The sequence below is a fragment of the Papio anubis genome, chromosome 11 (genome assembly GCF_008728515.1).
Source record: "Papio anubis isolate 15944 chromosome 11, Panubis1.0, whole genome shotgun sequence".
Taxonomy (NCBI): domain Eukaryota; kingdom Metazoa; phylum Chordata; class Mammalia; order Primates; family Cercopithecidae; genus Papio; species Papio anubis.
In genome coordinates, this window is record NC_044986.1 from 105,273,096 (window position 1) to 105,296,535 (window position 23,440).

Genomic DNA, 23,440 nt, shown 5'->3' on the forward strand with positions numbered 1-23,440 from the left:
ATGCACAGACATATTCCTATTTCACCATTTAAAGAGTCCTTTTTAGCCTGGAGATGCCCTAGATTCAGCCTAACTGTTATTTCTACTAATTCCACATAAGGAAGAGGAAAGTTTCTAGTCATTGTTTTTGGTCATTGTATCTCAGTTCTTTAGTTCAGAATGTTCTCAATGCAACTGCTTATTTAGCTTTGCTAGACTTTCAGAACATCCTTTGTTTCTCTCCTTGTGGCTATATCCACATCGTTAGACTGCTGTGTGGAACACATGTGCTAAGTGAGGAGACAGCGTGTTTCTCTTATTCTCCTTCATGGTTTAGAGACATTTTTTATTTATACAGTTACCTATCTCTGTAATGAATAAATAATGAACCTGGAAATAGCTTCTCATTTTGCCTGAATAACAATTTCAGGCAGAATTTATTTATTTTTATCATTTCAGGGATGCAATTTGAACAAAATATTTGGCTGGTAAAATCTGGGTCCTTGTTTACTAGATATTTCACATGGATGGATATTTTTGTTGTTTATAGTTTATAGCTGTCTTTATAGCCATAAAGCATGCATTATCACTGATTTTTCAAATGTGTAGTTCAAATGTTAGAATTTAGAGAATCATAGCCAAAGAGTGGCAGAGTGTGTTAAAAGGGCTAATGGTGGTCTGAATCTAAGCCCCCCACTATCACCGTCGTGTCCACCTTTCATTTCTTGTTGTGAACTCTCACTTAAAGGAGGAGTTCAGTTATAAGGTTCAAGATAAAATTCTCCTCACAGCACAACTTCATTCATATCAAACACCATAGATGGTAGAGAAATATTCTCAACTCCAAAATCATTAAAGGGAAACCCCCTCCCTAACCCTCAATCATCATTACATTTTAGAAGTGGTGTTTCCTGAATTTGCAAAAGTCTGATGAAGAAGGATGATGGGGACATGAACGTTAATGCTGCTTGGGTTTGATGCTGCCTGGGTTTGATGGCTTCCATGCCACCAGATTTTCCCCCAGTCAGTGGATCCACTCACCTTGGAGTAAACCAACTGGGGGATCCAGTCAAATAGCCAGTCTTGTTGGTTCTTCTCCAAAAAATGGGCTGATGTTAATCCTAGACTAATAAGATGTTAGGAAACCTCACTCAGAATTTTCTGATTTACCAGAGGAAGAGGCCACTTAATAATTCTCCTTTGTTTGGTAGAATTCTTAAATTTGTGATAAAGTTGAACTTATTTCCCTGTTGATAGGATGACCCTTATGTGGTAGAACTACCTAAGAAAACATCATTTTTGTTTTGGGAACTCTTGTTCAAATCTCTTTTCAATGGTCACTGATATTTGCTAACTTTAAAATTATGTGGTCTTATTTAACAGAAAATTTACAAAGAGGATTATGAGAAGGAGATTAAAGGAAGGTCATCACTGGATTTAGACAAGACTCCAGAATTTTTACATGTAAAGTACATCACCAACCTTCTGAGGGAGGTACGATCTTGGTGTTTACTATTATGTATCACGAAGAAAAGTCAAGAAATAAGCCAGGAAATATTCAGCTAATTCTCTACTAATTCAGTGTTTGAGATATTAAGGCATTACTCTTTTTTTCACTTTGATCTTCACTAATAAAATTTTGCATTTTCATTAAAAACAGGAGCGTGTGTGTTAACATTTCCAATTAAAGTTGCGAGAAGAAATTGCCCAGTTCCTGGGAAAACTTGAAAAACAGCCTGGTTTTTTGTTTTAGTTGTAGCTCAGAAGCTCTATAAATAGTTTTATAGTTTTATAGCAGTTTTTAAAAAAATGTTTTGAATATGGGTGGAGAGAGCTTGATTCTTTCAAATTTAGTTATTATAAAAACATTTTAGAACCAGCTTTTCCTGTCGCTTTCCTGCAGCAAATGTCTCTAAAGGAAGGAGGAGAAAGACCAGAGTTCTCTCCCTCTCTTGACATTTGATATCAGAATAAGATGCTCACATGTGAAGGTCTGGATAAATGCTACATTACTTATAAGTAGTTTGTGTTCTAAGTACGGAAAAATGATATATTTAACATGTAGAACAGAGGAACTCATGTCCACTTTTTATTTTATTCTCTGCAAAAATTTCCCCAAAAACGTAATGGTGCACTTTTTGCTCACAAGTAATATATTAAATTTTCTTAACATTAAGACCTTAAAATTAAAAATATGTCTATAGTCCACCAATTTAAAAGCTAATTTTTCTTTGTTTTTTAAGTGGCCAAAAAGTAGCTCATAGATTTTCCAAATCTGCTTACATGCTCTTTGTATTAAGGGAAAGTGTTCCCTAAGTATAAATGCAGTATATAATGTAATATATGTATATATATTATATACAATATAATAATGCATATTATGTGATATATAAGTGGAATATATATTACATGTATATATATGAAATTTCATTTCATTTTGAATTTTTGAACTGAGGAAACTATTCCTGAAGGAAATCTCTTAGACGAGTGAAATAAATTTGAGATTAATTACCTATAGGAGCACATCATCACGAACTTCTGTAATAAGCAAATGCTGACTGGCCGTACCGTTTAACTGGTTTTAGAAATTTAATGTGATTCAGTGTTGTAATATATAGTGTGCTGAAATAGACATGTAATTTCTATAAGAGTTCTCTTGCTACACTATCTTTTCTCACTTCTAGTTCCTAATAAAATTTTTTGAAGTTGAAGGTTAAGCAAATGGCAACTTCCTAGAGAGTAGAGCTAGGACACAGTGGCAGGAGGAGAGGATCGGGAGAGGTTGGTTAACAGATACAAAGGAATGAGCTCCGGTGTTCTGCAGCACCACAAGGTGCATATGGTTAACTATAGTTGATTGGATATTTTTAATAAGCTAGAAGAGAGGATTTTGAGTGTTCACAACACAAAGAAATGATACATGTTTGAGGTGATGGATATGCTAATTACCCTGATTGGATCATTATATGTTGTGTACACATATTAAAATATCACTCTGTATCCCGTAAATATGTACAATTATGTGTCAACTAAAAATAAAAGGGGGAAAAAAAAAGAGAAATAGTTGACCATAAGGCTTTTAAGAAGAAAAAAGTTTAATAATAATTTTTAAAACAATTTCAAATAATGGCAACTTCCTACTACTGTTGTCTTCCATTTAAAAATACACTAGTTATGTGAACTTTTTTAAAGGAGAATCTTTTTTTATCACTTATGTACAAATGGCAATGTAAAGTCTATTTTGAGATTCATAAATGACTTTACTATGTGCCATTGCCTTTTTCTTTTATTCCTGTTTGGAGTGAGTCTTAATTTATTAATTCAGAATACACACATCAGGGTAGGAAAAGGCTCAGAACACTACATTCTATTGGTCTGTTCAGGCTGCTATAACAAAATATCACAGATTGAGTGGCTTAACCAACAGACTTTCCTCAAAGTTCTAGAGGCTGGTAAGTCCAAGATCAAGGTGCTGGCAGATGTGATTCTTAGTGAGGGCGCTCTTCCCGGCTTGCAGACAGACACCTTTGTGCTGTGACTTCAGTAGAGGGATAGAACTGTGATCTTTTTCCTCCTTCCTTTAGAGACATTAATCTTATCAAGGGAGTCCCACTCTCACAATCCCATCTAACCCTAATCACCTTCCAAAGGTCCCACCTTCAAGTACGGTCACAATGGGGGCTAGGGCTTCAACATATGTATTTTGGTGGAGAGAAACATTTAGTTCATAACGACTATGATGCCAGGTGAAATAAGCCAGGCACTGAAAGACAAATCCTGCATATTCTCACTTTTATGTGAAATATAAAACACTTGAACTCTTAGAAGCAGAAAGTAGAATGGTGGTTACAGAGGCTGGAGGGTGGGAGGAATGGGAAGGTGAGAGTCAAAGAGTTCAAAATCTCTAAATGGGAGGAATAATTTTTTTGAGATCTAGTGCACATTGTGGTGAAGATAGTATATAGTGCACTTCAAAATTGCTGAGAGAGTAAACTTCAAATGTTCTCACCACAAAAAGTAAATATTTGAGGTAATGGATATATTATTTAGATTGATTTAATTATTCCACATTGTATTCATAAATTATGACATAATTTTGTATCCCATAAATATATACAACCATAAATTGTCAACTTCCAATGAGAATTTTTTTAAAATTAAAAAATTAACTTAAAAAATAGTTATAGCCTGTCTAATTTGAAAAAGAGGACTTTCGGTGACTTAATTAAATTATTACTTCCCTTTCTAAGTGTAAGCATTTAGCTTCAAATGAACTTTGCATTTTTTTACTCTGTGGTTTTTACATTGACATTGCATTTAGAATGTTCAAAGTATCATTTTATACTTCATTTCCTTTGATTCACCCCATTGCCCCTTGACATTAGTAGAACAAGTATTTTTATTTTCATTTCACCATTGTGGAAATCAAGGTTGAGTTACTTAAAAGTCCTCCCGAAGGTCACACCACCAAATAAATGAAAGAGGTCTGACTTTCACCTGGGTCATTTGACTCAGATCATTCCAAAATTATAAAACAGCCCATTCCAATGTCTAGTAAGCTATTAGTTGAGCAGAGGACAGGCTAATTTAATTATATTGGATGAAGGGAAAGTAACATGAAATGAACCTTAGAATTAACTGGAACCTGATTTCTTATCAATAAAGGAAGTTTCATCTTTCATCTGGCAAGTTAATCATAAATGCAACTTAGTTGAATAGGAATAAGATATATATGATTTTCATATGCAATTAAGTAAGAAAACAAGCAACTCATTAGCAGAGAAAAATAAGTTGTGTGTAAGTATTCATAGAAGGCATTTGGATCTACTTAAAATATGAGATTAAAATGGGTGAAATTCAAATTATTATTAATTTGTAGAAAACGTTTTGGTTTTACAACTCTTTAAATTGCATGGAGATAGCCTTCCAAAAGCAAAGCCAGGAAAGAAGATAACAGAATGAAGAGATGAAGGAAGAGAGACATCATGTAAATTCCAACTTGACAGTAACTGAGTCTTTGGATTTTCTATTCCATGAGTGAATGCATCTCCTTTGTTGTCTACACTAGTTTGAGTTGGGTTTCTGTCATTTGCAACCTAAGAGTCACCATCACCACCATCATCACTATAATGATAATAATCATCATCATCATCGTCATCATCATCATGTTGAGCCATAAATTCCATCATCTATGCAGATTTCATTATCTATGGATGATTCCATTCATCATCATGAATGTGAGTCACAGATTCCATCAGAGATAGTAAAGGGGGCCTTGAAGTATTCTGAGACTTGTAGAAGGGCGTAATTACCTAAGGTAATTGTGATGGATAGTGCTTGAAGTATCTGCTTTCAACTACCTTATATCAGCTTGTGGTGAGCCCAAGTAATTGAAACTCCTAATAGCTTATTAGACATTGGAATGGGCTGCTTATAATTTTGGAATGACCTGAGTCTAATGAAAATGGTTTCTGCTCACTTTTTAAACTTTTTAAAAAAACTTTGGCTACATCAGGCCTTTTGATTTTGTAATTTTCCATTCTTTTGCAACCATGTTCTTTTTTGGTAATTCATGTTTTATAGACAACTTTCAAAAATACTTTAAATAATTAATAAGGAACATGTGTTCTTAAGATCTTCCTCACCATTGAAAGAGAAGATGTGTTTTTAAAAAAATCCACTATGGTACCAAAACATATTGAGAGAAAGTATGAAAAGGAAAAGGCTGAAAATATTGGAAGCTGCTCTGAACTTAGTAGAGGGGAAAATGAAGTGTCTGTAGGAAAAAAGCATGAATACTTAGCTGTCTGATTCATTCCTTCCTAGTAATATTTTCTCATTTCTGTGATCTCTAGAAAACATGTGGAATAGCACACTGACTAAAGTGATTCCTGCTAAGTTTTGAACTGTGATATTCTTGTCTTATAGAAAGAATATAAAAAAGATTTGGAAAATGAAATAAAAGGGAAAGGAATGGAACTTAATTCAGAAGTTCTTGACATCCAAAGAGCAAAGCGAGCCTCTGAAATGGCGAGTGAGGTGAGTGTTTATTTAACACCTTAGATGAATATGTTTTTTGCTGATTTTCTTATCTGTCAATCTTTCTGAAAGGTTCTATACATCCACAACTTTTATATGTAAGTGATTGTAAACAGCTATATCCTTGTAGTCTTTTCCTGGACTACTAATTTTTTTTTAAAAAATGGTGCTCATAATCCCCTTTCTATGTGATGTGAGAAAAATGACCATTTCCCCATTTTGGAGAAAATCCATATAATAAACTAAAATAGTTTAATGAGATTTAACTTCCTCTTTTAAGCAGGTAAAAAAAAGGCAGATGATTGGGAAGGTGTGTTATTATGGTCCATCAGTAACTGCAGGTAGAAAGTTCACTTGCTTTCCTGCACGTAACCCAACTGACTCTCCCAGTCTTGCCCTGGGCTGCTGAATGAACTTATTCAGCCTCTTTATCAAATTAAAGTAGTTTCTGCTCACTTTTCATGCACTTTATAAGGAGAATTGCAATGTCTCTGAAGTGTTTTCAGTCCTGTAATCCTGTATTATCTCATTACTTTGGGTCATAAAGTGTCACTTTGCTTTTAACAGACTTTAGCTGAATTTAGCAGTGAAAGAGCTTAAAGACTTGTCCCCATATTTTGAAAATCCGATGATAATGAGGATGATGATAATGATGATGGTGGCGATGGTGACTCTTAGGTTGCAAATGACAGAAACCGAACTCAAACTAGGGTGGGCAGCAAAGGAGATGCATTCACTCATGGAATAGCAAATCCAAAGATTGAGTTACTGTCATGTTGGAATTCACATGATGTCTCTCTTCCTTCATCTCTTGGTTCTGTTATCTTCTCTATTGGCTTTGCTTCTGGAATGCTGTCTCCATGCAATGAAACATCTTAGTAATAGGATAACTCATATCTGTGGCCAGTAATCCCAGTGGGAAGTGAACATCCTCTTTTGTAGTTCCAATTAAAGTCTTAGGTTTCAATCTCCTTGGATTAGTCGCTATCCTGTGCTCACACCTGGCCTAATCATTGTGTCTGGGGTTGGGGGAGTAGAATGTGCTGATTATCCTCTCACCCATTCGTTGAGGTAGTTTAACAGTATCTTATATAAAACATTATAAATGTTTATGTGTTTAAAACATCACCTTAATCTCGGCTATATTCACATTCTTTAAATAAAGGAAACATTTAAAAGGCACTTTAGTAGAATTAAAAATATATGTGGGGAGTAGGGAGGTGATGGAAATCAATCCTTCCCAAGGGTATGGATTGAGAGAACTTAGAGGTCATTTCCCAAAAGGAAACCATGGATCTTGTTGCATTGAGCATTGGCTTCAATTTAAAGTCACCAGCTGCATTAGCCCTTAATAAGAGTCAGCTTGTCGTTTGAAGAATTGAAGCAGACATTGACTTCTCCTCACTAGCTATGGAAGTCCTAGATGGCATCTTTTTCCAATAGAAGGCTGTTTCGTCTACATAAAAAATCTGTTGTCTAGTGTAGCTACGTTCATCAAGTATCTTAGCTAGATCTTCTGGGTGACTTGCTGTGGCTTCTGCATCAGCCCTTGCTGCTTCACTTTGCACTTTCATATGATGGAGATGGCTTCTTTCCTTAAACCTCATGAACCAACCTCTGCTAGCTTCCAACTTTTCCTCTGCAGCTTCTTCACCTCTCTCAGCCTTCACAGAAATGAGGGTTAGGGCCTTGTTCTGGATTAGGTTTGGTTTAAGGGGATGTTGTTTCTGGAATGTTGTGTCTGGTTGGATCTATTCAGACCACTAAAACTTTCTCTATATGAGCAATAGGGTTGTTTCACATTCTTATAATTCATGTGTTCACTGGGGTAGCACTTAATTTCCTTCAAGAACTTTTCCTTGGCCTTCACAACTCGAATAACTGTTTGGTACAAGAGTCCTAGCTTTGGGCCTGTGTTGGCTTTTGACATCCCTTCCTCGTTAAGCTCAATCATTTCTAGCATTTGATTTAAAGTATATCTCTTCTTTTTACTTGAACATCTAGTGGCCATTGTAGGGTTACTAATCAGTCCAATTTCAATATTGTTGTCACTTAGGGAATAGGGGAGCCCAAAGAGAGGGAAAAAGATAGAGGAACGGCTGATCAGTGGAGCAGTCAGAACACACGTGACATTTCTCGATTAAGTTCACTGACTTATAGGGGTGCATTTGGTGGCATCTCCCAACAATTACAATAGTGTTGCAGGATTTCTCCTTAGTTCAGCTAAAGACAGGGCCCTTGTCCCATGGCCATGAAAGTTTAGGCTTGCAGACAGTTTGAAGGGTGAGTAAAGCAGAGTTTTATTGGGTGTAAAGGAAGAAAAGGGGGGAACAGGGACTCTCTGCAAGGCCGGAGTCCCTGCTAGAGTGCTTCCCACCTCACAGTTTGAATCCCAGGTTCCACACAGGAAGAAGAGGGGCCAGGCTCCTCCCTGTTGCAAACGGCCTGAACTTCTCTGGCTCCACCTCAGCGCATGCTCTTTCCAGTGTTCAGGCCAGCTGGAATTTTGGCAGTGACCCCCTCCTATCTGTCTGTCTCAATAGTGACATCAAAGATCACTGATTGGCCAGGTGTGGTGGCTCACACACCTGTAATCCCAGCACTTTGGGAAGCCGAGGTGGGTGGATCACCTGAGGTCAGGAGTTCATGACCAGCCTGGCCAACATGGTGAAACCTGGTCTCTAATAAAAATACAAAAATTAGCTGGATGCCATGGCACACGCATGTAGTCCCAGCTACTCAGGAGGCTGAGGCTGGAGAATCGCTTGAACCCAGCAGGCTCAGGTTACAGTGAGCCAAGATCATTCCATGGTACTCCAGCCTGGGCGAAAGAGCAAGACTCTGTCAAAAAAAAATCACTGATCACAAACCACCGTAACAGTTTGAAATATTATATTACCAAAATGTGACACAGAGACACCATGTAAGCACATACTGTTGGAAAAATAGCACTGACAGACTTGCTTGGCAAGCAGGGTTGCCATAAACCTTCAGTTTGTAAAAAATTCAGTATCTGCAAAGCATAATAAAGTAAAGCACAATAAAAATGAGGTATGCCTATATTACTGCCTTTATTTTGCAGATGAGTAAACTGGAAAAGTTGAGCATTCTCAGTGTTACACAGCTGGTGAGTGCTGTGGCCTCCCAAGTTCATCTGTTCTGTATAACATCAGCTCATTTACATCCACCTCCCTATCCTCCAACCCTAAAGACAATTGCCAGTGAAGATTTTCACATGGCAATTGCCCTTATATACTAAACATCTTTGGAGCTTTGCATGCCCTTCTTCAGTGAGAACAAGATTATCGTTCTAAGTAGTTCAGAAAATTTAGTTGTGAGTGATCATTCGTAGTACTCAAGGAGCTTTGTTACCTCTTTTGTAAAATAGGTTTAACTATTTTTTTGGTATCATTGACTGCAGATGCATGTTTGCCCACTGAGTGTTTGAATGTTGTAACATGTCTTTTGCAGAAAGAATACAAGAAAGATCTGGAGTCAATAATTAAAGGGAAAGGAATGCAAGCTGGCCCTGACACCCTTGAAATGCAGCGCGCCAAGAAGGCTGCAGAGATCGTGAGTGAGGTTAGTAGGGTGCGTGATGCAGGCCTTAAGACTCGTATTGTGGAACCTAACAAATCGTATTAGCAACTTGATTACTATATGGAATTTCTCAAAGCATTGCGGCTGGTTTAACAGTTTGGAATGGAGACTATTCCTCAGCATTATGCCTGTTTGAAAATGTACAGTTTTTGCTTTGCTCACATCCTTCCAATATATCAAAAAAAGCTTGGTGGAAGGCATTTTAATTGAATACACACACACGCACACATGCACTCCCCTGCACACCTTACTTCAGAATACAACAGATTTAATGGTTATCTGGGCTATGAGAAATGTTTTCATGGTATTTTTAATGGATCACCTGCTGCTTGGCATATCTGTATTTCCAAATTTCTGAGCAGAACTTCATATATGGATGCTTAATGTGAGTACAACAGTCATTTCTGTCTGATTGCATGTTCTTAAAATAGCCTTTGTTGACATGATCAGCATGCATGAAATTTCTACACAGCATTTTGAGTGGAGGTCTTATATAACCTGATTGACCATGTTCATTCATCTAATACCATTTTTCTCTTCATGGTATACAGGATATTGATTTAGAAGTTTTGTCTTAAATTCTGTGACAGGATGGATATCACATCACAAGGTTGTAGGAGTCAGACCATATACATATATTTCAAAGGAAATACCCTAGAACTTTCTCTACACCTCTTGAACTTCCCCACAAAAATCTGAGAATATAAAAGGATCACTGGAGTAAAGATTTGGGTTGTGATGATTTTATAAAAGTGTATGTGAAGAAAAAATTGGGATGCAGGTGAATGGGTCCTGCTCACTTATCTCAAGACTGGGTAGGTGGGGGCTTCAGTGGGGTACTCTGAGACCTGTTGTGTTACCTTTGCACTTAGGAAGAGCTGACTCAGGACTGACACCTTACAGGAAATCTGGAAGGCTAGAGGTAGCTGCTTAGCTGCTAGGGAAGTTACTGTTGTTTTAAAAATGACTGACATCCCCAGGGTTAGGTACTGACCAGGGAAATGGGATTGCCATGATTGAATAAGACAAAGGAAGTGGAGATGGTATAGGTTTCCTGATCAATAAGTGTTCCATTTTGAAGTGGTGGCCAGGGGTGGATGGCCAGGAGCGTGAGGAACAGGGACTTTCCTACTTCTGTTCTCCCGAGAGATAGTCATTGTTATAAGTTTGTTATGGAACCTTCCAAATCTGTTTTGTGTTTATATAGATAAATATATACTTGTACACACAAAAACTTAAAAAAATCTTAAATGGGGTCATACTCCATTTAAATGTTTGATTATTTTCTCTCTTTATATTATGGATTTTTTTCCTGTGTTCCTTCATATAGGTCTACCTCATTCTTATAGAAAAATTAAGTGTTCTATAACATGGATGTGAATATGTGACCCTTTATCTTTTGTTGTCTACAAGGGAAGTATATAATGGGATCTCAACATTACAGGCCAAAACTAGAATCCTTAATTTTCCCCTAGGTTAGCTTTCCTCCATCTGCTTCCCAGCAAATGGCACCAACCAAAGCATAGAAGTCACTTTGATTCCTGTCATCAGCATGCTTTATTGATGTCACCCCCATCGTGGTGGTCTAAATCCACCTTTCTCACCACCCTAGTCTAAGCCACCATCTCTATCCTCTAGATCATTGCCATAGCTTCCTAACCAGAATTCTGCTATTATTGCCTTCCTAGTAGCCATTCTCAACCCAGCAGAAGAATCCTTGACGGAATTAAATGAAATTTTGTTCCTCTCCTCACATGCAATTATTTAGTGGTTTCCAGTCACATCCAGTGTAAATTGATTCATCTGGCTCTGGTGAGGTCTCCATTCTCAGGCTGAGAGTCTTAGTCAATAAAAACCCCCCAAATAATAATAATAAAAATCTAATTTGCATGTAATCATAGTCATGTCCCATTTTGCCTAAATGATAGGCTCAGATCCTTTTCAACCAATGTTTGGGACTTTGCCAGAGTTTGTTTTTAATATCGAAAGTTTATTTTTCAAATAAAGTCAATGGATCATATTGTAACACAAATGACCCTCAATAGTCAAGCCTTCCCATAGCTCTGGGTTTGACCATGTGACTTTCTTTAGCCAATGAGACATCAGCAAATGTGACTCAGACAGAGGCTATAAACACACTTCTGCATTAGGGTTTGCCCTCTTTGAACACAGATGCTGCCATGTTGTTGTTTTAAACCTTCTAAGTTTTGGGGTGTTTTGTTATGCAGACAACAAATAACTGATGCCAAGGGTGTCTAATGTAGTCTGTGTGCTTTAGAACACATTTACATTTGAAAGTTCATATTGGAAAATTGTTACATCCTTCTACCATTGGACCTTCATGGCTGTCTGCTATCAGTGCTTCAGTTTCATCATATTTGTTGGCCTTCAAATGAAACATTTTGTTTTGGGGCTTTAAACAAGCTGAAACAGAGTGCTTTTTATAGACATAGTAATAATTGAATATTATTATTTTGAAAGTTAAACATAATTATGTAAACTTTTATTTAGAAAAGTGATACTGGGAGTGTAAGTCAGTAAAAACGGGAAGAGTTATGAGTGGAAGACAGGAGGAAAAATACTCCAAGATTGAGACTTTTGTTTACCACTTATCTAAATTTGATGATCTATTAATAAACAAACCAATATTTACTTTGCAGCAGAGAATCTACAAATCTGGAGTGTGTCAGCATAATAAGAAAGAATTGTTTTAAAACAAATTTAATTGGCTATAGTTAATAGTTTTTTAATAACATTTTTCTTTGAAGACTAATATACATATAGAAAATGCAAATTTATATATGTACGGCTTGTTGAATTTTATAATCAGTTTTCAAATGTGACAGAAGTCCCTAAAGACATATGTGTCTGTGCAGTTATGACTATCTTGTAAGAAATAGGTAATCCAATTTCAAACTGGCTTAAAAAAAACCACAGATAACTTATTTGTTGTTCTTATGATTGAACGGTAGAGAAATTCCTAGGCGCGGCTTGATCTAGGACTCAAATAATGAGATTTAGTTTCAGCTTTCAGTTCTTAGGTAGACATTCTTGTTTGCAAAGAAGCTTCCAGCACCTCTTATGTGGAAAAAAAGATGCATGCATCCTGGAACCAATTCTGCAGTGTGGGTGATGGGGTATAATGATTTAAGTCCAGCAGAGCCCAGAGACTTGGGCCAGTTTCTGGATGGTTTAGGAGGGAGAGCATTGAGTTGTCTAGTGGCAAATCAGAGAGCCAGTGAAGGGAGTAATGATTTATTTAAGCCCAGCAGAGTCCAGAGATTTGAGCCAGTCTCACCCAAGTTGGATGGTTTAGGAGTAGGAGCACTGAGTTGTCCAGTGGCAAGTTAGGGAGCCAATGAAGGGAAAAGAAAGGGTGGATTCCGGGGAAACAGCCAACACGTATTCACTACAGAGTGAAAAACAGCAAGCCGTATATGACCCAATAATATATCAAGTTTATCATAATGAAATGTTAAATTTTCCCCTTGGCTAGCTCTGTTTTTCTTCTTCTTAATTCAGATTAGCAGAAAAAAAGTCTTCTGATTACTGGTGAATAAGTTATGCTAAGTCATAGTCCTACCACAAGTAAAAACTCTTTCTTATTCTATAGAAATAAAAGAAATAAGGATTCAACTTCATTCCAAAAGACATGGTCTTGATGTCAAATAACATCTCGATTTTTGAGTCGTTTTTCAAATGATCGGAGAGCACTAACTGTGTGTTTCATTTTCTGCAGAAAGACTATAAAAGAGATCTGGAGACTGAAATTAAAGGGAAAGGGATGCAGGTGAGCACGGACACTCTTGATGTCCAGAGAGCTAAGAAAGCATCCGAGATGGCCAGCCAGGTAAGACAAAGTTTAAAATAAATGCCGTGAATCATAGCTAGAAAGAGCATAAGTGTTCTTTTCACATGGGTGGCTTTGAGATTCAAACACGTAAATGTCAACATTGCTATTAAAGCTTAAGCAAAGTTCTAAGATCATTTTCTGTTCTTTTAGAAACAATACAAGAAGGACTTAGAAAATGAAATTAAAGGGAGAGGAATGCAAGTGAGCATGGATATCCCAGATATCCTTCGAGCCAAGAGGACATCTGAAATCTATAGCCAGGTTGGTCAAGAATGAAGATGCTCAGAATCGTGTATTCCAATTCATGTTGCCATGTGCTTTGTATGTCTCTATGAATGATATCTTTCTGCGGGTATTGCATTCAGAGTTAGTATACTCTTTCACTGAGAAACCATTGGCCAAACTTGATTAACCTTACTAATGAATAGGACAACTGTCATAGATTCAATGCAACAGACATTATGGAGAGCTACAGCCTCTCTGTTGGGGCTCCTTGTTTTGAGTCCAAGGACATTAAAACTTTTTTTTTTTTTTTTAATTTTAGAGATGGAGGTCTCACTCTTTCACCCAGGCTGGAATGCAGTGGCACCATCGTAGCTTGCTGCAACCTCAAACTCCTGGGCTCAAGCTTATTTTCTTGCCTCAGTGGGCATGAGCCGTTGTGCCCAGCCCAAGGATATTTTAACCTTTTCTTTCTTTCTTTTTTTTTTTTACCCTATTGGACACTTGGCTCAAATGCTTTTGCTTATACCACAGAAAAATAAATTACAAGCTATTTGTCTTTTAACCATTTCATAATGAATATTATTATTAAAATGGTTCCAAATAAAACTAACAGTGACTAAAGCTGCACAAAGTACAAGGTGAAGTTTAGTGTTAGGTAAAAATTGAAGGAACAGTGAAGTTTTCTTGGTAAAATTTAGATTTGTTAAATATACTTGTCCCATATTCTGTAAACAAAGCTGGATGTGGGAGAAGTAATGACCACAAAAAGTATTTATGGAAGAAGAATTTATTTATAAAATCTGACTTGGGCAAAAACATTCATTAGCAAATAGTATCCTTGCTGTAACATTTACTAAAATAAATGACTCCCAATGGAAAAAAAAATAGTAGAAGGAATGAACAAAAAGAAAATGGTTATATAAAATTGACCATAGAATTTAATTTGATTAATGGAGCTTATGCAGGAAGGAATGTGTAACAACATTTGGCGAAATTTGTTAAAATTCTGATTAAGACATAAGCAAGGACATTAACCATCCACTAGTTCAAAAGGGTAGTATCAAGATGGCAGAGTCAAATGTCAGAGGACTTGTGTGCCTGTCAGCCTCCGCAGACGACACAGCCACTGGGATGGTCCTGAAGTGTGTGTTCTTCTGTTCTCGGTGTCCATGAACTTGGAGACATTGGCTCTGGCCATATCAGCTGAACTAAAATCCTACATCAATACATTAAACAGGCAAATGGACATTTGAGTCAGTGGAGAAGAGTTACTTACTGTCTCAAGAATGCCAAACTCATCCCTTCAGTTGGTGAATACCTCCTGAGCACCCATTTGCATGCAAAACCAGACATGACTTTGCCCTTGGAAAGCTACAGACAAATCTAATAATCATGTAAATATAGTGTTACAACCATGATAGATACACCTGAAAGTAAAAGTATTGAGAGTGAAGGTGCCTGAGCTGTCAGATTTCCTGCCTTAACTTAATAGCATAGTTTTTTGTTTTGTTTTGTTTTGTTTTGTTTTTAGTGTGACGTGAGAATATATCTAATTTTAAGGGATTTTAATCACTGAAATACAATGGGGATACTTAAGAGTGTGTAATGAAGCCTGGTGCATTTCGACATGAAAAGTAGTTACCTTTCTTAATAAGCAGTAGTTTGCCAGAATAGTTAACTTCACTGATTTTGGAATCAGAGAGCCTGGTTTTAAGTTGCAGCTCTGATACTTACTATCTAGTACCTCGGTTTCTCCATCTATAAGATGGAAATAATAATAGTATCTGCTTGTCAGGTTGATTAAATGAGTTAATGTGTGTTAAGTATTTAGAACAATACCCATTACATAGTAAGTAAATGTTAAGTGCTGGTACTAGGATAAGATATTGCCTGGGTTGTATTAGAACTCATAGTAGCTGGTTTAGTGGAGAGAAAATTAAGATTTTAATCTCAACTTCAAAATACTGGTAACTTTCCCTTAATCAAATCTATTTTCACCTGAAGCAGGAAACAAAGCATAAATCTAGAAGCCATGTGGTATGGTAGAGATTGAAGAATGGTATCATGCCCTCTCTCTCTCTCTCTCTTTCTCTCTCTCTTCCCCTCCACCTCCCTCCCTCCCTCCCTCCCTCTCACACGTGCACACACACACAGTTTCAGATTTATATTAACTGTTTTTATTTTTAGAGAAAGTATAAAGATGAAGCAGAGAAGATGCTTTCTAACTATTCTACCATAGCAGATACTCCTGAAATTCGGAGAATTAAGACAACTCAACAAAACATTAGTGTGGTGAGTAGCCATTATTTCTTTTCAGTTGCCACCTTGAAATTTTGTTTTGTAAGAAATGGTCTTTTTTCCTCATTGTCTGATGTTTTCTGCTGTCTTACTTGAATTTTCTGTCAAGTGTATTATCTTTATTTCTTTAAAATAATGAGAATACTGATAATTTTTACAAATTATCAATTTTCATGTTTTTTTGGAATTACAAATTCAAATTTCCCTCTGATACAAATGACAGTTAACTAAATTTTAAAATTTAACTCTGGAAAGAAGTCTTAGTCTTCTACACAGATTTTACTTAGAAGATGAAAATGGTCATATGAAGTGATTTTATTCCTGGTAATTGATTGTTTTTACTAATAATATATTTAGCGATTTACTAATTCTTAATAAATTTCTAAACTTATATATTTTTATTTTGAGGAAGAGGAATTGCATTGGCACTATTTTTTTTTTTTTTAGCTTTTATTTTAAGTTCAGGGGTATCTGTGCAGGTTTTTACATAGGTAAACTTGTGTCATAAGGATTTGTTGTACAGATTGTTTTGTCACCCAGGTATTAAGCCTAGTACCCATTAGTTATTTTTTCTGATCCTCTCTCTCCCCTCCTACTTCACCCTCTGATAGGCCCCTGTGTGTGTTGTTCCTCCCTATATGTCCATGTGCTTTCATCATTTAGCTCCCACTTATAAGTGAGAACATGTGGTATTTGGTTTTCTGTTCCTGCATTAGTTTGCTAAGTATAATGGCATCTAGCTCCATCCATGACCCTGCAAAGGCCATGATCTCATTCTTTTTTTATGGCTGCATAGTATTCCATGGTTTGTATGTACGACATTTTCTTTATCCAGTCTATCATTGATGGGCATTTAGGTTGATTCCATGTCTTTGCTATTGTAAATAGTACATCAGCACTATTAATTAAGAGACCGGGTCCATGATTAATAAATGTATAAACTTGACTTCTCTTCTAAAATTGTAAAAATTGACCATACAACTAATATTTTAACATAGAATTAGCTCAGTCATTAATAGTTAAGCAAGCATCTCATCAAAATATAAATTCTAGTAAGTGTGAGGACTTCTGGAATATTTCCAACCTCCTAATTAGTTGGCATGTGCCAGCTCTCAGGGTAAGCTGGTCAGATGCCTGCTGGGTCTCCACAGGGATGGCCAGTCTGTACTGAGAAATGGAAAAGTCTTACTGGAAGGATCAGGAAAGGAGGCTGTGTGATTCCATAGTGTTCTAGAGTTCTAGCCTTTGGAGGAAAACATCTCTCCTACAGTGCTTTCCCACCCGTACGGGGGCAACTGGATTACCAGATGTCAAGAAAGGCAGTGATTCTCTCCTCATTTGTCTTTCTTATAATTACTCTGGTTTTCTGCAGAGTACTCATAATGAGAGCACTCATAAATACTCTTGTGTTTTTGTTCTGCTTTGGGTTTGGAAGGAGTAGGTGTTACTGGGGGTGGAGACACATGGGAGAGGGTTAACAAATAAGTGGAAGATGAAGAAGATAGACTTGAAATTAACATTGATATTGATGATGAGCTAACATTTTCTTGGAAGAGAATGTGGGCATCCTTGTGTTTGGAGAATAGAAGTTGCCTAAAATGTCATGCTCTTTTTGAATTCAGTGATAACGGCTTAATGGGCTTTTGTAATATCTGCTTTTTCTCAAATACACGTGTGATATATATTTATATTTGAAGAAAGGAACTCTGGTTTGTCAATGTGTATTCTTAAAGCAAATAATCTGTAGTCAGCCATGGTAGCGGTCTAGCCCTAGAGCAGGAGAGGGTTACTTGTAAGATTATGGGATATAAAACCAAAGTTTTAATGGATTATTTTAATGGATTATTTACTATCTTAATGGATTATTTAATTGGTTTCTATAATTCTGGCACTCAGATGCGGTATTCGTATTATTATAAAACCTGAGAAAATGTCTTTTTAAGAAGCAGATCTAGGACTTGAATTTGACAAGCTTATTCTTTTCCTTTTCTTATAATAAAGGTATTTTATAAGAAAGAAGTAGGAGCTGGCACTGCAGTAAAACATACCCCAGAGATCGAACGAGTGAAGAAAAATCAGCAGAATATTAGTTCAGTAAGTTCTCTACAGCATTAATTATCTTTTCTAAAAGCAAACAGAAACTGTAGACAAATGTTTTTAATTCTTTACTCAACTGATGGCTTTTTTCCTTTTATTCTTCACTTTATTGAAATGCTATTTCATCATTTATCAAAGATCTAACTGTCAGAACAAAAACTATATCCTTGTTCGCCTTGACTCTGAAGCAGTATTTCATTCTGATGTATCACAGTGAAGAAGAGCCAGGTCATTTTAATGAAACTTAGGATTAGATTTCATCTCTTTGAAGAGAATTTTAACTCTATTAAATTTTGCAGAGAAAGGGTACATTTCAGTACCTCTCCACAAGTTGGAAGAAAGAAATTTTTCCCTGATAGAATGATTAAAGGCCCTAGAACATTTATTTGGCAGCTTAAGTGAAGGTTTAGATTTGAAAAAGCAAATAGTACCAATTCATTTTTAACCCATGTCAGTCACATCTCTAAGCTTTTTATCAGACACACTTCTGCCCATTTCTTCTTTCCAGCCCCTTTTACCTTCTGCTTCTTCCAGCAAAAGTGAAAACAAATCACACATCTTCACTGTAAATTGTGAAATAACTTACCTTCCAATAACCTTTAGACTTGGGGGAAGGGTCCCCTTCTGTTAGAAGGATGCTTCTAACATTAAGGTGCTTAATGTTATGGATAAGTTTTTTTTTTTTTCCATTGAGTGTTTGACATTTGCGATAGATCATTGCTCTCCTTACCAATTAGATATTCTCCCATGTATATTTAGTACATTGAGTTTCTTTTCTTTTTCTTGAGACAGAGTCTTGCTTTGTTGCCTAAGCTGGAGTGCAGTGGTGCAATAGCTCACTGCAACTGCCTCCCGGCTTCAAGTGATTCTTCTGCCTCAGCCTCCTGAGTAGCTGGGATTACAGGCACACACCACCACAGCTGGCGAATTTTTTTATTTTTATTTTTAGTAGAGATGGGGTTTCACTATGTTGGCCAGCCTGGTCTCGAACACCTGACCTCAAGTGATCCTCCCACCTCAGCCTCCCAAAGTGCTGGGATTGTAGGCATGAGCTACTGTGCCTGTCCATTACATTTAGTTTCTTGTTGAGGAAGTAAAAATAATTGGTTCTTTAAATCCCTTCCTCTGCCTTATCTCTTCACCCTTACCTTTGGAAAGAGTACCTTCCCTTTAAGTAGTCCAAGCAGAATGGCCTTGATTAGACTCATTTGTAGGTCACTTGGTCATTATGTAGCATCCTGAGAATATCAGCGTGGGTCAGCATTTGTGAAGAAAGTGTAGGAGAGGTAAGAGAATGAAATAGTAAAGCTATTTCAAAATAAAAGTATAAAAAGTCTGCAGAATATCAGTGCAATAAAACCTCTGTAGCATGCATGGAGCTATCTCTTGAAGAAAGCATAAGGAGGTCCTAGGCTTAAGGTGTGGATGAAGGTGGATGAATGTGTTCTTCTTATCTTTCACGGTGAGAGCCTGTGTTAGCCTGGTAGAGAAATTAGTTTGGGAGAGAAGTATAAAATATTCATTCCTTCACTTTCCAATGATAATATTTAAAATGCACCCATCGATGTACTGTGATTTAATATTATAAATATTCTGTAGTATGCAATTCTATAGACTATAGTGAAATAACTATGCCATTTTGATTAGAGTCCCTTTGCAAAACAAAAGTGTTCATCTTTAATCATGTTAAGCTTCTCACCCGTGGAAAATCCCACAGAGTATTACAGTATATCATTTCTTCTCTTAGCATCCCTCAGCCTTTTCTAGCAAACAATAAATACGTAGTTCTGTATCTGCATGAGGTTGGGCCATAAACTCCTGCTTAGTATTCAAATGGAAAGTTGCCCTTTTAAGATTAGCTAGATCTGTCAAACCAAGATATGATTCTCTAACATTTAAAGATCTCGACATTTTCCACCTCCAGAGTACAAGCCTTTTAGCTGTTAGCTCTCTGTGTTAAGAACTATTTTTGAATTTTGTTTAGAGGTAGCCTGTCTCAGTGAACTTCCAATTTAACTGTTTTGGGTCTGGACTAATATTGGCATTGTTACTTATATGAAATCCACAGATACTAAGACGTAGATGATATCTGAGATATTTAGGTACTGTTTCTTTATGACAGTCTGCATGAATTTCACCCTCTATCATTTTAAACATTACCAAGTGATTTCTGAAACGTTTCATGTAGATTTAAATCTTTGCTAAATTTCAACACAGCCTCTTAAGTCGAGCCTATGCTTTCATATATTTACATATATATGTATCCTTTTTATTCAAGAAAGATTGAATTTGAATTATGCTCCATGAATTTTAGACATATTAAAATACCATCGGAAGTGATAGCATCACTAATCATTTTATGAGTTCAAAGAACTGTTTCTTGTCCCATGCATAACTGTATGCTCATATTACCATTTGCCTGATTGATCTTCCTCTAAATAGATTTGAAGGGGGAGATTTTGAGTGCAGTAGAAGCCAGGATAAAGGTGAGCTTTTCCTAATGTGATTGTGTGGATAGCAGACACCTCTGACTTTCTGGCACTGACCTTCCTTATAGTGATGCAGGACCCAGTGGTCTATGCTTTTAGTACATTTCCTTCCATCTCCCTTTTTCTCTTCTTTTATTGTGCTCACTTTATTTTTTTCCTTATTCTGGATTATTTATATGCTCTCAGTCAGATAGGCAATGTTCCCCAGACTCTGTGGCTAACTCAGTTTGACTTTTGCCTTTAAATATGTGTTAAATTTTAATTACCATATTAATAGAAACTACTTTTTGGATAGAAAATAATAAATCACTTTATTTAAGATAATGTACAAGGTTTTTTTTTTCCTGCATCTGCCTAATGATAAAATTTATTTTCGTGAGCAATGTTTGCTTATTTTACTTAATAAACTCCTATAGTGATGAATAAGTGAATAGATATGGGTTTATTTGTACTTTAGGAATAAGGAATCCTGAAAACATCAGATAAAATTAAGAATTGTGTCCCCAGTGAAGGAAAAGGAATGTTGGAATTAATAAAATTCAATTATGCAATAGTTACAATTGAAGAATTCTCAATATTAAAGCCTTGCATAGAATAAAGTTAACATTATTTTCTTATAAATTATGCAGGTGAAATACAAAGAAGAGATTAAACATGCAACAGCCATTTCCGATCCTCCAGAACTAAAGAGAGTTAAAGAAAACCAGAAGAACATCAGCAATGTGATCATATTTCTTAAGTATTTTTTAAAAATTTTATTGTATGTCAACATATAATGACAGCATAAAACCTGTACAGGCAAAATCCCATCACAATGAATCCCATTGCAAGAGGATCGGTTCCTTAAAAGTGGAGCTGGCATTTTACACATCTGTGTGCCCTCCATGACACCTAGCCTAATGCCTTGTGTACAGCATTTATTTACTAAAGACATGTATTATTCAGACATGCAGAGCGGAATCAGACATTGGAGACTCCAAAAGGTAGTAAGATGAGAGCAGGGTGAAGGATGAAATATTGTTGGGTACAATGTACACTATTTGGGGTAATGGTTACACTAAAAGCCTAGGCATCACCACTATGCAATATATCTATGTAACACAGCTGTACTTGTACCTTTGAATCTATAAAAAATAAAAAAGAATGAAACCTATTTTCAGAAATATATATTGATATTTTCTTTTCTGTTTTGTCATCTATTTTGTTTTGTAGACATGTACATATAGTCTCTATATATCTATATAGCTAGCTAGATATCTATAGTCTACATATATCTATAGTCTATATTAGATAGTCTATATATGTATATATAGTCTATATTAGTTTATATATATCTATATATAGTTTATATTAGATAGTCTATATATATCTATATATGGTCTTTCTATATCTAGTTAGACTACCTATCTATATATATGTATACTATATATATATTAGTCTACAAAGCAAAACAAATCACAAAACAAGGAAAATTTTCTATTTCTTTTATCTATACCTATTTCTGAAAATAGGTATAGATATCTATGAATATATATATTTATGAAAATAGGTATAGATATCTATAGATAGATAACATATATATTAGTCTACAAAACAAAACAAATGACAAAACTAAAAATGAAATGTGTTATTGAATGTCTACTCTGTTCTTGTTCTTGGGGGATTTTACAGATGAGCGGTAAGACCTAAGACTGGGGTCGTGGGCATCCTCAAGGTTTCTAGGAGAAACAGAGATAGGAGTATATAGCTATTATTCATTGTTTCAGTGCCATTACAATAACTATTATTTGTTGGGTGCTTACTATGAGTTTTGAGTACTTTACATTGCAATATCTCATTTAATCATAAGTAATAATGCCTCTTGCAAAGTGCTGTGCAAACGCAGAAGGAAGGCTATGCAGTGGAAGGGAGAAATAGCCTTGGGGAAGGGGTAACGTTGGAGTTAGATCTTGAAAAAGTAATAAAGGTTTAGGGCTGAGTTTTGTGAGGAAAGGCATTCCTGGCAGAGCAAACCAAATATATTGAGGATCCAAGGCTTGTTCCAGGATTCGAGAAGAGGATTTAGTGTGATGAGTACTTGGGGGTGAAAGATGGCAGGAGAGGGAGGATGCTAGAGAGGGAAGTTGAGATACAGATCGCAAAAAGGTAGTGTGGATTCCCACGGTGTCTCTAAAGTGTGATTCATATATCATTATGGCATTACAGTAGACACTATGTGGCTTGCCGATAATCTTAATGATTAAGAGCAGTTGACTTCGTGACTAAATTGTTTTAATGTTTACCTTCTTCCAAAAGAAGGGTGACTAGTTTTCAATTGATGGTAGAAATATAATAATCTCTTAGAAATAACTTTATTTGAAAATAACCGTGAATTAATTTGATGAAAAAGGTGTTGTTTGTAGTATTTATCTGGTATGACATATGGAAAGGGGCACGCAAATGGCAGAAATTTGGGAAATTTGGATAACACTCAAGTGGTGTATAAGAACGTGAACCCTGGACTGTTGGATGGTTTGATTCTAACTCCAGATCTTACTTGTTGTATAATTGTTGTAAGCCATTAACCTCCCCAAACCTAAATTTCCTCTATATAAGTCAAGGATAAGAGTACTGAAGAGATATTGCCTGTGAAGCACACAGCATGTTTGTGAAGGGATGAATACAAGACATGATGATTCTATCAAACTTATGTACCCAAACTTACATCCACTAGAAGTTGGCAGTAACAGTTTCTCTATGTCAATAATGTGAATTTAGTATTCAGATTTCCCCCTTTGAGCTTTAGCCAGAGTGATTTCTTTGGAGCTTGCCATCAATATAGATTAAACTGAAACTTTCCTCCCTTCAGCTCAATCACTCA

At 36.2% G+C, this 23,440-nt stretch overlaps 1 protein-coding gene across 9 annotated transcripts in view; it reads left to right on the forward strand.

Moving 5' to 3' along the window:
• NEBL (nebulette) overlaps positions 1–23,440 on the forward strand; it is a 390,871-nt gene that overhangs the window by 326,115 nt on the left and 41,316 nt on the right. For 8 of the 9 annotated variants that reach the window (XM_031652467.1, XM_017944508.3, XM_017944510.3 and 5 more), the window contains 8 exons: positions 1,363–1,473; positions 5,908–6,018; positions 9,490–9,600; positions 13,358–13,468; positions 13,622–13,732; positions 15,884–15,988; positions 17,996–18,088; positions 21,210–21,302. The exons of the other annotated variant lie outside the window; for it this stretch is intronic. In XM_031652467.1, coding sequence (XP_031508327.1) covers positions 1,363–1,473; positions 5,908–6,018; positions 9,490–9,600; positions 13,358–13,468; positions 13,622–13,732; positions 15,884–15,988; positions 17,996–18,088; positions 21,210–21,302 — 846 coding nt within the window. The remainder of the gene's footprint in view (positions 1–1,362; positions 1,474–5,907; positions 6,019–9,489; positions 9,601–13,357; positions 13,469–13,621; positions 13,733–15,883; positions 15,989–17,995; positions 18,089–21,209; positions 21,303–23,440) is intronic. 9 annotated transcript variants of the gene reach the window in all.